This window comes from Bombyx mandarina, chromosome 10 (genome assembly GCF_030267445.1).
Source record: "Bombyx mandarina strain Sakado chromosome 10, ASM3026744v2".
Taxonomy (NCBI): Eukaryota; Metazoa; Arthropoda; class Insecta; order Lepidoptera; family Bombycidae; genus Bombyx; species Bombyx mandarina.
This window is the reverse complement of record NC_143217.1, coordinates 8,379,156-8,392,047: the sequence shown is the minus strand read 5'-3', so window position 1 is coordinate 8,392,047 and position 12,892 is coordinate 8,379,156. Positions and strand designations below refer to the sequence as shown.

The window sequence follows — 12,892 nt, the reverse complement described above, 5'->3', positions numbered from 1 at the left end:
TTGGAGGAAAAGGCGTGCTCAGACTTTTTGGCGGGAAGTCAAACAAGGCGCGCTTTTTTAATTTCGTATTTGAATTTAAATTATTTTCATCTGATATCTAAGTTAATAACTTGAAGTTTTGACGCTCTGCGTCCCATTTAATAAAATGGGACGCAGCATAGTGACGGGGAAGAGCATTCAGACAAAAAGAAAAGAAAATACACTAACACCAAAGATGTAAGTAATAGTTTTGAAGAAGAAAAATATAAAATCTATTTTAAAACGAACTACACTAGATTGTTCTTGGAAAACGACTCTGCAAACTATACCGTTTATGTGGAGTCAAAGGAAAAAGAAAAACTCGGAAATAAAAATCCAATAAAATTAACAGGTTTATTAAATGAAAATGTCAAAGGCATTACATGTGTTTCACGAATTAATGCATATAAAATTGGTGTGAATTTCCAAAAAGCTGCAGATGCTAATAGCTTTATCAAACTTGACAACTTTCTCAGCAAGCACAAATTCCGCGCCTTTATACCTGCTCACTTAGTAGAGAAGGTGGGTGTGATTAAATTTGTGCCTACAGACTTATCCAACGAAGACATCTATAAAAATATTAGTAGCGATGCTGAAATCATATCTATTAAGAGGTTTATGAAAAGAAATGCAGACAAGAAGTTAATGCCTATGAGCTCTGTGGCTATAACTTTTTCAACAACTACATTACCCCGTTATGTGTATCTCAACTTGTTTCGCTGCGAAGTACAGACATATATTTCACCTCTAATACAGTGCTTCAAATGTTTCAAATTTAATCATTCCGCTAAAGTATGTCGCAGTAAGCAAATGTGTTCATATTGTGCAGGAGATCACCATTACAAAGAGTGTGTGTCTGACATTTTAGTATGCATTAACTGTGGTGGGGGACATTTAGCCGTCTCCCGGGACTGCCCTATAAAAAGAAAAAAAATAGAATTAAAACGTGCAGATATTTCCAAACAAAACAGTACATTTGCCTCAGTAGCAAATAATGACAAAAATTTTCCACCTTTAAAAACTAAGGAAAAACCTATTGTAAATAACAATAGCAACTCATTTAACAAGAAAGATAATATTATTATGAACAAAGAACAAATTGCCAACAACGACATTATATTAAACGCTATTGTAAGATCACTAGTTACTTTAGCGAACTCATCTAATGATGATAATATAACAATTAATAAAATAAAGGAAATATTTTTAAAAAACCTAGTCTAGACAATGGCAAATTTTAGTTTTAACAATTTACAGAGTAACTTTAAATCTTTTCTAAAAATTGCTCAATTTAACATTCAAAGTGTGCGTAACAAAAAACCTTTATTGATTAACTTTCTTTCTGAGTATGATATTGATATCTGTATGTTAAATGAAACATGGTTGAGAGAAAACAGTCCCTTCAATATACCTGAATACAATATTGTTCTTCAAAATGGACCCAACGGTCATGGCGGTGTGGCAATTTTATTAAAAGACACATTTAAATATCAGGTGATTTGTACACCTTACCATGAATATTTGCAAACAGCTGCAGTTGTTCTAAAAACCAAGAATGCAAATTTGTCCTTGTTGTGTGCATATAGTCCTCCTAGAGGTGGACGGTTTAAATACAAAACTTTAAAAACTATTATCAATAAACTGCCAAAACCAGTATTCCTGGCTGGCGACTTGAATGCACATCATGTTGCATTTGGTTGTGCTTCATCAAATTCCAGAGGTAATGATGTATTCAATCTGTTAGATGAATGTAGTCTTTGCATTCTAAATTCCGGATCTCCAACCATTGTAGGTACAGTTCATCACAATCCATCTGCAATTGACATAATGTGTGTTAGTCCAAATGTTGCACCTTTATGTGAATGGACAGTGCATAACGATCCTATGGGGAGTTATCATTTCCCTACAATCACACATATCCAAACATCCATAGAAAAGTATGTAATAGGTGAGCCATCAGAGCGCTTCTTATATAGAAAGACCAACTGGTCAACATACCATTCTGCAAGTGAAAAGTCATTTCTTAATTTAAAATTTCAATCTGACAATCCCCTAGAAACTTATAATGAATTTTGTAACATATTGTATAGAATAAAATCAGAAAATATACCTAAAATTATAAACAAGGTTCCTTATAAACGAAAAAGTCCAGCTCCCTGGTGGGACAATGACTGTCTCACAGCTGTTAACAATTCCAGATTAGCTCTAAAAAACTACAGAGTCCACCCCTCAATAGACAATTACATCCAATACAAAAGAGTTGATGCAATTAAGAAAAGGCTACTAAATGAAAAAAGGAAGAGTGGTTGGAAATTATTATGTGAGAATTTTAATAGATACACTCCTATTACTATTATTTGGAACTACATGCGAAAATTTAAAAGGATAGGATTAAAAAATAGACCTAAGAATGATGAATGGATCACCTCTTATTTAGATAAATTAGCTCCAATATCTCCACCGGAGAAGTATATAGACATGACTAAGTTAAATGAAGTTTTTAATTCACCTGGAAATATTGAAGGCTGTTTTTTGTCAAACCCTTTTAGTATTAATGAGTTTAAAATAGCTTTAAAATCTAGAAAAGATAGTACTCCTGGTCTCGATGACATCCCTTATAAATTAATTAGTAACTTACACCCTAATGCCCAAATGACTCTATTAAAGATATATAATTTATTATGGTCCTCTCAAATGATTCCAGATTCATGGAAAACACAGTGTGTACAGTACTAAAACCTGATAAACCTGAAAATGATTACAATTCTTACAGACCAATATCACTATCATCCTGTGTAGGTAAACTATTTGAATGCATGCTCAAATTGAGATTAGAATTTTATAGTGAAAAATTTAAAATTTTACCTGAACAGCAATTTGGTTTCCGTAGAGGTAAAAGTGCAGCAGAAAACTATATGTCTCTGGTTACAGATATTAAAAATTCTTTTCACAGCCATTCATACACAGCTTGCGCTTTCCTTGATATAAGTGGCGCATTTGATAATGTCAATCCCTCTTTACTTATACAGATTCTTAGTGATATTGGTGTCCCTGGCAAAGTCTGTAAATGGATATTTCAATTTTTATATGAACGGTTAATGTATGTCAAATATAACAATATCCTACATGGACCTAGATATGTTTATAAAGGCACAATGCAAGGTGCTATAATCTCTCCTTTATTATATGGCATTTACACTTCACAGATAAACAGATATTTAGTAGACCCCTCTGTTAAATGCCTGTTGTTTGCTGATGATATTGTTGTATATAGTGTAAATAAAGAAGTTAACAATGCCATTAGAAATTTGAATAATGGATTGTCACAAATTCAATGTTTTTACAATAGCTTAAATTTAGATATAAGTGTAAATAAAAGTGGGGCAATGTTATTCAGTAAAAAGGTTGTCAACCTAAATGAGATATCACCTATATTATACAACAATAGTCCATTGTCTTGGTTGTTACATAAAAAATTCTTGGGTGTTTGGTTAGATACAAGACTGACATTTGAAACACACATTAATAACATTATTGGAAATGCCTGCAAAGGACTAAACATTCTGCGATCTCTGGCTGGAATTCATTGGGGTTCTGACCCTAAGGTTTTGTCTCTGTTATATAAAAGCATTGTCAGGAGCCATTTTGATTATAGTTCATTAGCTTACATGAATGCAAATCTTAGATATCTACGAAAACTTGATGTAATTCAAAACAAGGCACTAAGAATTATTACAGGAGCAATGTGCTCAACTCCAATTAATGCCATGGAAGCTGAAGCATGCATTATGCCGTTAAAATTTAGGCGTCTTCAGATCGCACAGAGATTTTGTCTGAAGCTATTGGCCACTGACAATGTTTTTGTTATTGACAGGATAATACCTAAGGATCTGCCTATTGATTTTATGGGCAGTTCTAGTATCAATATGAGCAGTTTTGTGTCTGAACATTTACCAGAGATGCTCCAAATTTCTCTTAGCATCAAAAATACATTCAAAAATATATACTCATCTAACCTTTTGCCTATATATGAAATCAACAATTATACCACTGTAAATATGACTGTAGAAACAGATTCCCAAAAAATTGGGTCTAAAGTTGAATTTTTTGAATATATTAACAATTTACCTAACATAAATATTTATAAATTATATACAGATGGATCAAAATGTTCAGGTAGAGTAGCTTCAGCATATTATGATCCACAACTGAAGAAATCTAGATGCTTCAAGCTAGACAGTCACTGCAGTATTTTTACTGCTGAATGCTACGCTATCTATACAGCACTTTTGTATATTAATAATGTAAATAGTTCTGACTTTTTAATTTTAACTGATAGCAAAAGTTCATTGTTAGCACTAGATAGTGATCTTTTTAGATTTAATATGAACTATATTATTTATAGAATAAAAGAAATATTGGCAAATTTAAACGAAAGAAGAAAGAATGTCCAATTTAAATGGGTACCTGCTCATTGTGGTATTTTTGGCAATGAAGCTGTAGACTGTGCAGTGCGAGGTGCATGTGACGAAGACCACACTAATGTAACAAAAGTACCGTTTACTGACTTCCAGCAGAAAATATCGGAAAATGTTAAAACGCTGTGGTATGAACACTGGAGGTCTATAAGTCAAGAAAAAGGGAAATGGTATACAAAGATACAGAATACCCCGCCACATGTACCTTGGTATAACAAATTTAAAGAAGCTAATTCCAGACAATTCATTACCACCATTAATAGATTAAGATTCGGTCATTGTAGAATTCCTGCTCATTTGTTTAAACTACGTTTAGCAACGGACAAAAACTGTCAATTTTGTGTCAATGAGGTCGCTGATCTGAAACATATTGTTATGAAATGTCATAAATATAGTATAAATAGATTAATTTTAGTGTCTGAGCTGGACGATGTTTCTAAGGGTGACTCGCCTTTACAAACAGGCGTAAGGATGGACTTAGAAGAAATTTTATCAAACCCGTTGTATTTTAAACCAATTTATAGATATATTATTAACACAATAGGAAATGTTTAAAAACAAACGAGTAATGTTAATACTTCAATTTGATACTGTTTTGTTTAATAACTACTTGTAAATTTTTACGTACTCCATGCGTGAAAATTAATTTAAGATAGGCTATAAGGTCTTGTAACCATTGGCCGTAAATAAATTAAAAAAAAAAAAAAAAAGGCGTGCTCAAAGCCTCATCCCAATTGAGTCACTCAAGACATCCTTGATTAAGGCAGCCGCCGATATTGACATGGACCTCGTTCGTGCTGCGATAGACGACTGGCCGCGCAGATTGAAGGCCTGTATTCAAAATCACGGAGGTCATTTTGAATAAACTTTAGTGTCATAAGAATCTATGTTTTGTTAATTTCATTTTGGTATATGAATGGTTACATAATGAATAAACTTATTTCAATAATTTTACATTAAACATGTGACAGAATTTATGACCTGACTAGGTAAATATATGTATAAAACGCGTCATGTATAGTCACGTGGTATTTGTTTTCTTAGAAAAAATGGCACCTGCCTGTGTAATTGAACACCGTCATTGTCAGATCGCTCAATTGGAGTACACCGGGCATATTATCGTGCAGACCACGGTCACATACATATCGAAGGTTAGGCACCAAATCGATAATGAAGCTGCCTACCTAGTGTTGTCCCGACAAGTTCAAGTCCTAATAGGGATGTTGACAATCTGCCACCCACCCCCAAATCTACCCGAGATCGCTTCCCTTCGACAGACTCTAGCTTGTTAGCAGGCGAATGTTGTTTTTAACTTCAATTGTATTTTTAAAAAATTAAACCGCTAATTCTAGATGACATCATTTATTTTCTTTACTATAACATAGAATAAATTTATATGTAATCACTTCAATAGTTGACATCACAGCAATTAAGAAAACAATAACATCCAATAAATAATTATTCATTAAATTATAGTTTTGACATTGCCCTTTAATCACAGTTTGATAATAAAGTTATATTAAAATGAGCATATCAATAACAATTTTAACCAAACTTAATACAACCCTTTAATAATTACCAGCGGATTTGTTTACTCAAATTACACCGAACTAACTTGCATGGCAGCAAAGCGTGGAGTAGTATCAATATCTAATGAGTCTGGTGTAATATGTGAACGCGTGTCCGAGTTTTCTGAACTATTATGTACTGATGTCATAGATATCTTTTCATCCTTTGAGGTTCCATTAGTTTCAACAGAGCTATCTGCTGTTTTTTGTAAGCCGTCCACCATGTCTCCACTGCCTCCACTGAGAGAATTCCATATGCCTTTTGAGGATTCCTTCAGTATCACTTTCTTTTCGTTACTCTTATCTTTAGTATCCTTTGTTTTTTTGCCTAATACTGGGAAAGAAGCTAGTTTGGCTTTCGAATTTCGAGCAATTATGCCGCGTTGTATCGGAGCAGTTTCCTCGCCTTCCTCGGTAATTGAAGTCAGCACATCGGTGGACTCGGCTGTTGTCGCTTGTCCGGCTTGTATTGGAATATCGTCTGAAAGTATAGTTTTATTTTAGGCTGCACGTTCTACTAAATAATGAGGTAATTGCTACTTGAACATGACATGTGCTGAGCTGTGTTTCTCTATTAAATAAGTGACAATTGATATTCACAAAGATACTGCATACCTGTTAGGACTGAAATTATTAAATACAATATGATTTTGTCATTTCTATGATTAAGCATCCATTCGATCTGTAAGTTTATTACAATGGTGTATAAATTATTGTTTGGTACTCAGTGGCGGATTAAAAGCCCAGAGCGCCTTAGGCAGTCACTTTATCGGCGCCCCTGTACCGGCCATAAATGGCCATCATAATACTAGAAATTTTAACTAGTTGTTTTTGCAATTACGATGACGTTGTATCACCAAACCCTAGACTTTAGTAGACCAGGACTCTTGTACTTACGCTAATGCGCGAATGAAATATGACGGTGAAGAAATCAATAGGGACGACAGAACGAGCATCGAAATTCATGATTCCTCTCTGCTCTGGGAAATAGGCCAAATAGGTATAATCTATTATAGATTGAGATTATAGATCAGCATTTAGTTCTTAATCGTCGATATGTTATTTTCTTTATTTATTTAAAAATTCTGAACTCGCTCGCCCCTAGGCACGTGCCTAGTTTGCCTTACGGATAACTGAACGACAGTAAATAATAATATAAGGGATGCTTTCAAATCTCGATGTGTTGCAAGTGCATAAGTCATGATCAATAATAAAGTTTGATTAAAGTATTATCTGAATTTTCTTTTTTTTTTCTTTTTTTGTGACGTTTTGTGTTTAGGGTGTGTTGTGACATAAATATTCAAATAAACCTCTTTTATGGTTTGCTGTGTCTTCAAATATACAGACATACACTATTATCTATTATCACAAATGTGTAATTAAAAGGCAGTAAGGTTTATTGTGAACTGAGTTTTTCGTTAAATTTGTCGAAAGCAAAGTTGATATTTGTTACATGAAAGAAAAATAATAATTAGATACGCTTGTCCATGCACTGTGTTCCAAATTGTTTAATGTTCTCATGTACAAGTATTTGGCAGCAAATATTTTGATTCATCTGCATACAAACAAGTCAAAATAATGAAATTAAAAATAATAAGCAAAATATATTGTAAAATAATATAGTTTTTACCTCTATTATAATATTTGTTTTGGATAAAAACAAAAAAAAATATTGTAATCAATTATATGTTTTAAAAATATATTGCTGGCTTTAATCCACAAATGATATCATACGAGTTTCGAATTTAGGATGAAATACGAAGTCTAAAAAGCAAGACGCGCCACTGCAAGACTACCCTTAATCATGAGTTGCGGTTTAAAGGGTGAAACAGCCCTCATATAATTAAAGACTTAGACGTCTTGTCCAAAGGTACGCGGCGAAATTAAAGTTATGATATTTTCAGGCTTTGATAACAACTTAGCAACAGGCAGCGAGCTTGTTCTATGCAATAAAAAATAGGTAAGAAACATAAAAATTACGATGCAATTTATATAGATTACTGAGACACTAATAATTGCCTTATTGTTTTTAAAGGAGCCAATTTGGTACACAGTAAAAAAAGCCATGACAGTACTGTAGTATTCTTGGGCAAATAACTTTGTGCATAAAAAATACATAATTCATGATGAATTTTTGATTACTTAAGGAGTTTCTTATTAGGCTGTGTCTATGGGGGTTAGTTCGCTCGTCCAACTTTTGAAGAGCCTAAAAGTACCTAGTGTAGATCCGAGGGATCCGACAAGACATAGTTCGCGCGAGGCTGGCTTTGCCTTGCCATGTCGCCTGGGTCGGATATGTGATTAGGCGGCTACGATAAGAGGGCTATCATGTCGCGCTGCTTTTTAGAAGTAGCGTTCTGAAGCTACCTTAAGACACTTACGTATTGGTTCCAACTATTCAATTATTGTATATAATAATGAACAGATTTTTTCTTGGTGATGTTAAGTTCTCACCTGGCAATTTCTTAGTGCGGAATGATGCATTTGTTATCATAGATTTGGACATGGTAACCGTTGTAGTTGCTGGTGACAATGCAACACTAATACCCATTGGCCCATCAAATGGTTGTCCTGTAAAGTTTTCAAATTATTAAATTAAAAATGTATTAACAGTAATAGGTACATAGCATCGATAAACTTGGCAAAGCTAGACTTGACTGTGTCGGAGAAATATAACATCTACAATAATGTAGTAACTAATAAATTCCTACTAGTTAAAGGTTAGGTATCGTAATTGAGGTTTTTAATGTGATGTCAGAAGTTTTTTTGTGAAAGCATTAAAGTTATTTGATATTTTGTATAATACTACGTACCAGAAGCATTATTCTTCAGTGAATTTATCACAGCACTAGTTACAATCATCACCTCAGGGAATAATTCATATTGAGCTCTCTGATCGACATCCTTCACTGCTTGCAAGGCAAGAGTATAGAATTCATTAAACATAGCAAAGTATGCACCTGCAATCAACTCTAGTAAGAAACTAGGAGATACTGCTATTCTTGGAACACGTTTTGAATCATTTCCTTGCTTTTTTTCAAAACCATGGGTCACAATTCTAGAAATACAAAAAAAAGTTAGTATAAAATGTTTTCAATCATGTACAATACAAATTTCTGAAATACCTTGAAGCTGCAATGCATAAATGTCGTAAAGAAAGTTTAGGTAGAAGACTCAGTTGGCGATTGTATACAAATAAAAGTGCTGATACAATTTTCAATCTATTCTGAGCATTGATGACATCAACTTGTGGCAACGGGCCCCAATTTACCAATTTCGTATTACATTCTTCCCATCTACGCAGTGCACTTTCAGTCAAAAACTGAGCCCCTAAAGAAAGAGGCTGAAATAGATTTAAAAAAATTACATTTTAGTATGCAATAACATTTCAGATTCATCATGTGAAGAGTACTGAGTATTTTTTTCAGATTACAGGAGTTTTAGATGTAATTAAATCAGCATATAGTATACATTTTTCAATTTTTCCTTTATTTATATGTAGCTGACATATATATGACTTTACACAAAATCATCATAATATAACAAATAAATTATTCACCTCATGATATATTGATGATTGAGCTAAAGATGGAAGTCTGAATGACACAACCTTCGGTTTTCCATTTTCATCTACAACTTCAAAGTTGTATATGCCTGAAAAACAATCACTACAATGTTTTGATTTGTTAGCCAGTAATTGTGATTTCACAAAAAAATTTTGACTTACCAATTAGCAATGTTTCTATGCACCTATATGTTTTTTTTTTACCTTGTGCCACAGAGCTCAAATAATTATATATAAGAGTGGGAATGAATTGTAACGTAAATCTTTGAAGTTGTATTTCTTTTGATCTATAGAAACTAAATAGTTGTGTACAAACGTTCTCTAATATCTGTAACAATAACATTTATGAAATAAGACAAAGCTATTTTTCGTACTGAGAATTTTACCAAATTTACATAATTTTTACAAATAGGATTTCATTTCAAACTTTTGTATTTTTTTATTTGATATTGGAATTTATATATTTTAACAAAGGAAGTTTGAAGTTTAACAAAAGAAGTTTTCAATTCTGTCAGCAGTGAAACTTGGAGGCAAGCCAGTGAAAGTATGACTATTTCAAAGCACCTGTAGCAAAGACCTGCTGGAATAAAAACATTTTGGGTTTGATTTTATTATTTTAAGAATGTACTGTTACAAATGCTACACACTTTAAAATTTTGAGTGTGCAGTCAGGTTCTATGGAGTTATTAATAGATAAAGAATAGCATTATTTTTATTGAGTTCACTACTTTAAATTCACGTTTCTATTAACAAGGTAAGAATTGAACAGTTTTTATACAAAAATGTGCAGAAAACATCATATAGTTATAGAGTAGTCATAAAAGCTATGTGCATTTACCTATATTTACACTGGTTTTATTTAAATGATCAATCATTTAAATAATATTTTTTTAATTTTGTAAATATTTTTTATGTCCACTTCTATTGGTTAAATATGCATATTACCCATATTTCTATTTCATCATAAAATTGCAATACCGATGAACAATTACCTGTACAAGCTGAGCGTCATTTTCGAGTTCACAATTATATGTTACAGTTTCATCTTCACAGTAAAACAAATTAAAGATGGCTGTAGCAATTTCATGATTATGTTCATGTTCTGCTGCAAAACTTTGAACTTCATTTTCTTGCAAAGATGTGTATTCATTCAGCCATTCAGTTATTAGATGCTTCCACTCAGACATTTCTGTAGATAAAAGAAGACTTTCCAAACACAAGCGTTTCAAAAGTTTGTGATTAACGTTCTAATGATTCTTTTTTGCATGTACCTATGTAATTAATCTAATTTTATCTTGTGCAAGCATCTGAAAAAAAACAGCGTACTATAATTTTATGAAAAGTGCCTTTAAAACATTATTATTGTGAATTATTGTACAAATCATGATCATTTGCTTTGCACACTTACATATTTTTTTATTTAAATACTTGTTCTAAATTAATCAATAACTCAGAGTAATTTTAAAGTTAAAATTATATTATTTATAAACCAAACATTATTTATACGAATTTTGACCAAACATATACCCATAGATTATACACTTAATATATATACCTATTAAAAGTGTTTAATCTATGCGATACTATGTATTTTTTATTTTATTTTTAAGACATTTTATGACCTGGTAACTAAGACCTTTAGTCAAGTCTTATTTTAATTTTAATGAAAACTTTTATAAATGAAAAATGATATGAATGAAATGAAATGAGGTTGATTAAAATGAATGAAATGTTAAGGGATAAAATATAATCTCAGTAAAATGGTCATTTACTGAGATTTTTTCAGTGGACTTTTTGGAGGATCCCGAGAAATTACGTTCAGCGGCGTTGTTTCATTTTCCCATATTTGTGCGCTTTCACAGACACTAAACAGTTGATAAACCACCGCTATTACACATTTAAACCCGAAGAAACACTAAATAGGCAAAATAAAACAAATCACATAACTTCACTCCACGCGTTCCAGGTGAATGAAGTTAGCCCCTCAAAAAAATTTATTTTTCCTATTTTATACTTATTTTCTATTAATTCGTTTGTTCATCATTTGTTCATGATTGTTCACTGTTAATAATTGTTTGTTCTGCATTTATTTATTTAAAAAAAAAATTTAAAAATATACCTACAAGTTAGCCCCTCTAATGCAATTTTTATTATTTTTTCATCCTTAATGACTCGTAAATATTCATTTTCGATTGTTCTTATACAAAACACGTTTGTTCTCTTTCGAAATTACTCGTTTTTTGTTTAATTTACTATTTTTATTAGTTGAATAAATGTATGCAAAATATGTGTACTGCGCATGCGTCAACTATAATGCCTAAACTTTATACGCGGTTTTAATCGTGAAAAAAAAAAACAAATATAAATCCTGAAGGAGCAATTAATTGGTATACAGTTTAATTAAAAAAATAAAAAAATAAATAAATGAAATAATGTGCATTGGCGTTAAGTTAGACCAAATACATTTTTTCCATCCTCTTACCTATCGTATTAAAATGTTATTTTACTAATGTTAGGAATATAATTTCGACTGTGTAAAAAAGTTATTATAATGTATACCTATATTATCTCTTGAAAGATAAATAATGAACATATTTACTTATTTGTTTATATTACCTATGTGAACTCCCTATCTTTTTTATACCTTCATAACGATAAGTAGGAGGATGGAAAAAATGTATTTGGTCTAACTTAACGCCAATGCACATTATTTCATTTATTTATTTTTTTATTTTTTTAATTAAACAGTATACCAATTAAATGCTCCTACAGGATTTATATTTGTTTTTTTTTTTTCACGATTAAAATCGCGTAGAAAGTTTAGGCATTATAGTTGACGCATGCGCAGTACACATATTTTGCATACATTTATTCAACTAATAAAAATAGTAAATTAAACAAAAAACGAGTAATTTCGAAAGAGAACAAACGTGTTTTATATAAGAACAATCGAAAATGAATATTTACGAGTCATTAAGGATGAAAAAATATTAAAAATTGCATTAGAGGGGCTAACTTGTAGGTATATTTTTAATTTTTTTTTTTAAATAAATAAATGCAGAACAAACAATTATTAACAGTGAACAATCATGAACAAATGATGAACATACGAATTAATAGAAAATAAGTATAAAAAAGGGAAAATAAAATTTTTTGAGGGGCTAACTTCATTCACCTACGCGTTCCCGTCAAAAAGTTCCAATAAGCTATTAATTTTGTAGCACAGATTAGTAATTTGTGGCAAGCCCTTAAACAGCTGTGTC

General features: G+C 31.7%; 1 protein-coding gene and 1 long non-coding RNA gene across 8 annotated transcripts; both read right to left on the bottom strand.

Annotated features, from left to right (window-relative positions):
* Positions 1-358: 358 nt before the first annotated feature.
* Positions 359-5,051, bottom strand: LOC149502200 (uncharacterized). Of its 2 annotated transcripts, XR_016323689.1 has the most exons (4): positions 4,486-5,051; positions 2,884-3,079; positions 1,531-1,831; positions 359-934 (listed from the first exon to the last, which is right to left on the bottom strand). It is a non-coding gene; the product is annotated as an uncharacterized LOC149502200 (long non-coding RNA). The 2 variants fall into 2 exon arrangements; XR_016323690.1 differs by lacking the exon at positions 1,531-1,831 and having other exon boundaries at positions 4,486-5,046.
* A 794-nt stretch (positions 5,052-5,845) lies between these two features.
* Hyccin (PI4KA lipid kinase complex subunit hyccin) lies at positions 5,846-11,596 on the bottom strand. 6 transcript variants are annotated; one of them, XM_089730540.1, is made up of 9 exons: positions 11,038-11,157; positions 10,901-10,936; positions 10,622-10,818; positions 9,792-9,957; positions 9,624-9,718; positions 9,190-9,407; positions 8,878-9,122; positions 8,519-8,635; positions 5,846-6,545 (listed from the first exon to the last, which is right to left on the bottom strand). In XM_089730540.1, exons 3-9 carry the CDS (start codon positions 10,814-10,816, stop codon positions 6,097-6,099), a joined length of 1,485 nt encoding a protein of 494 aa, XP_089586666.1. In that variant the 5' UTR covers positions 10,817-10,818; positions 10,901-10,936; positions 11,038-11,157; the 3' UTR covers positions 5,846-6,096. The 6 variants fall into 6 exon arrangements, with proteins under 6 accessions (XP_089586666.1, XP_089586668.1, XP_089586667.1 ...); XM_089730542.1 differs by lacking the exons at positions 10,901-10,936; positions 11,038-11,157 and adding an exon at positions 11,446-11,596; XM_089730541.1 differs by lacking the exons at positions 10,901-10,936; positions 11,038-11,157 and adding an exon at positions 11,402-11,593.
* Between the last annotated feature and the right edge of the window lie 1,296 nt (positions 11,597-12,892).

Bases quoted from the DNA above. Each gene is read 5' to 3' on its own strand.
- Hyccin (XM_089730542.1), bottom strand. From the start codon at position 10,816: ATGTCTGAGTGGAAGCATCTAATAACTGAATGGCTGAATGAATACACA. The intron at 9,123-9,189 runs GTATTTCAGAAA...TTGTATTTCTAG, and splicing joins TTATGCATTGCAGCTTCAAG to AATTGTGACCCATGGTTTTG. The intron at 6,546-8,518 runs GTGAGAACTTAA...CTATACTTTCAG, and splicing joins CCGCACTAAGAAATTGCCAG to ACGATATTCCAATACAAGCC.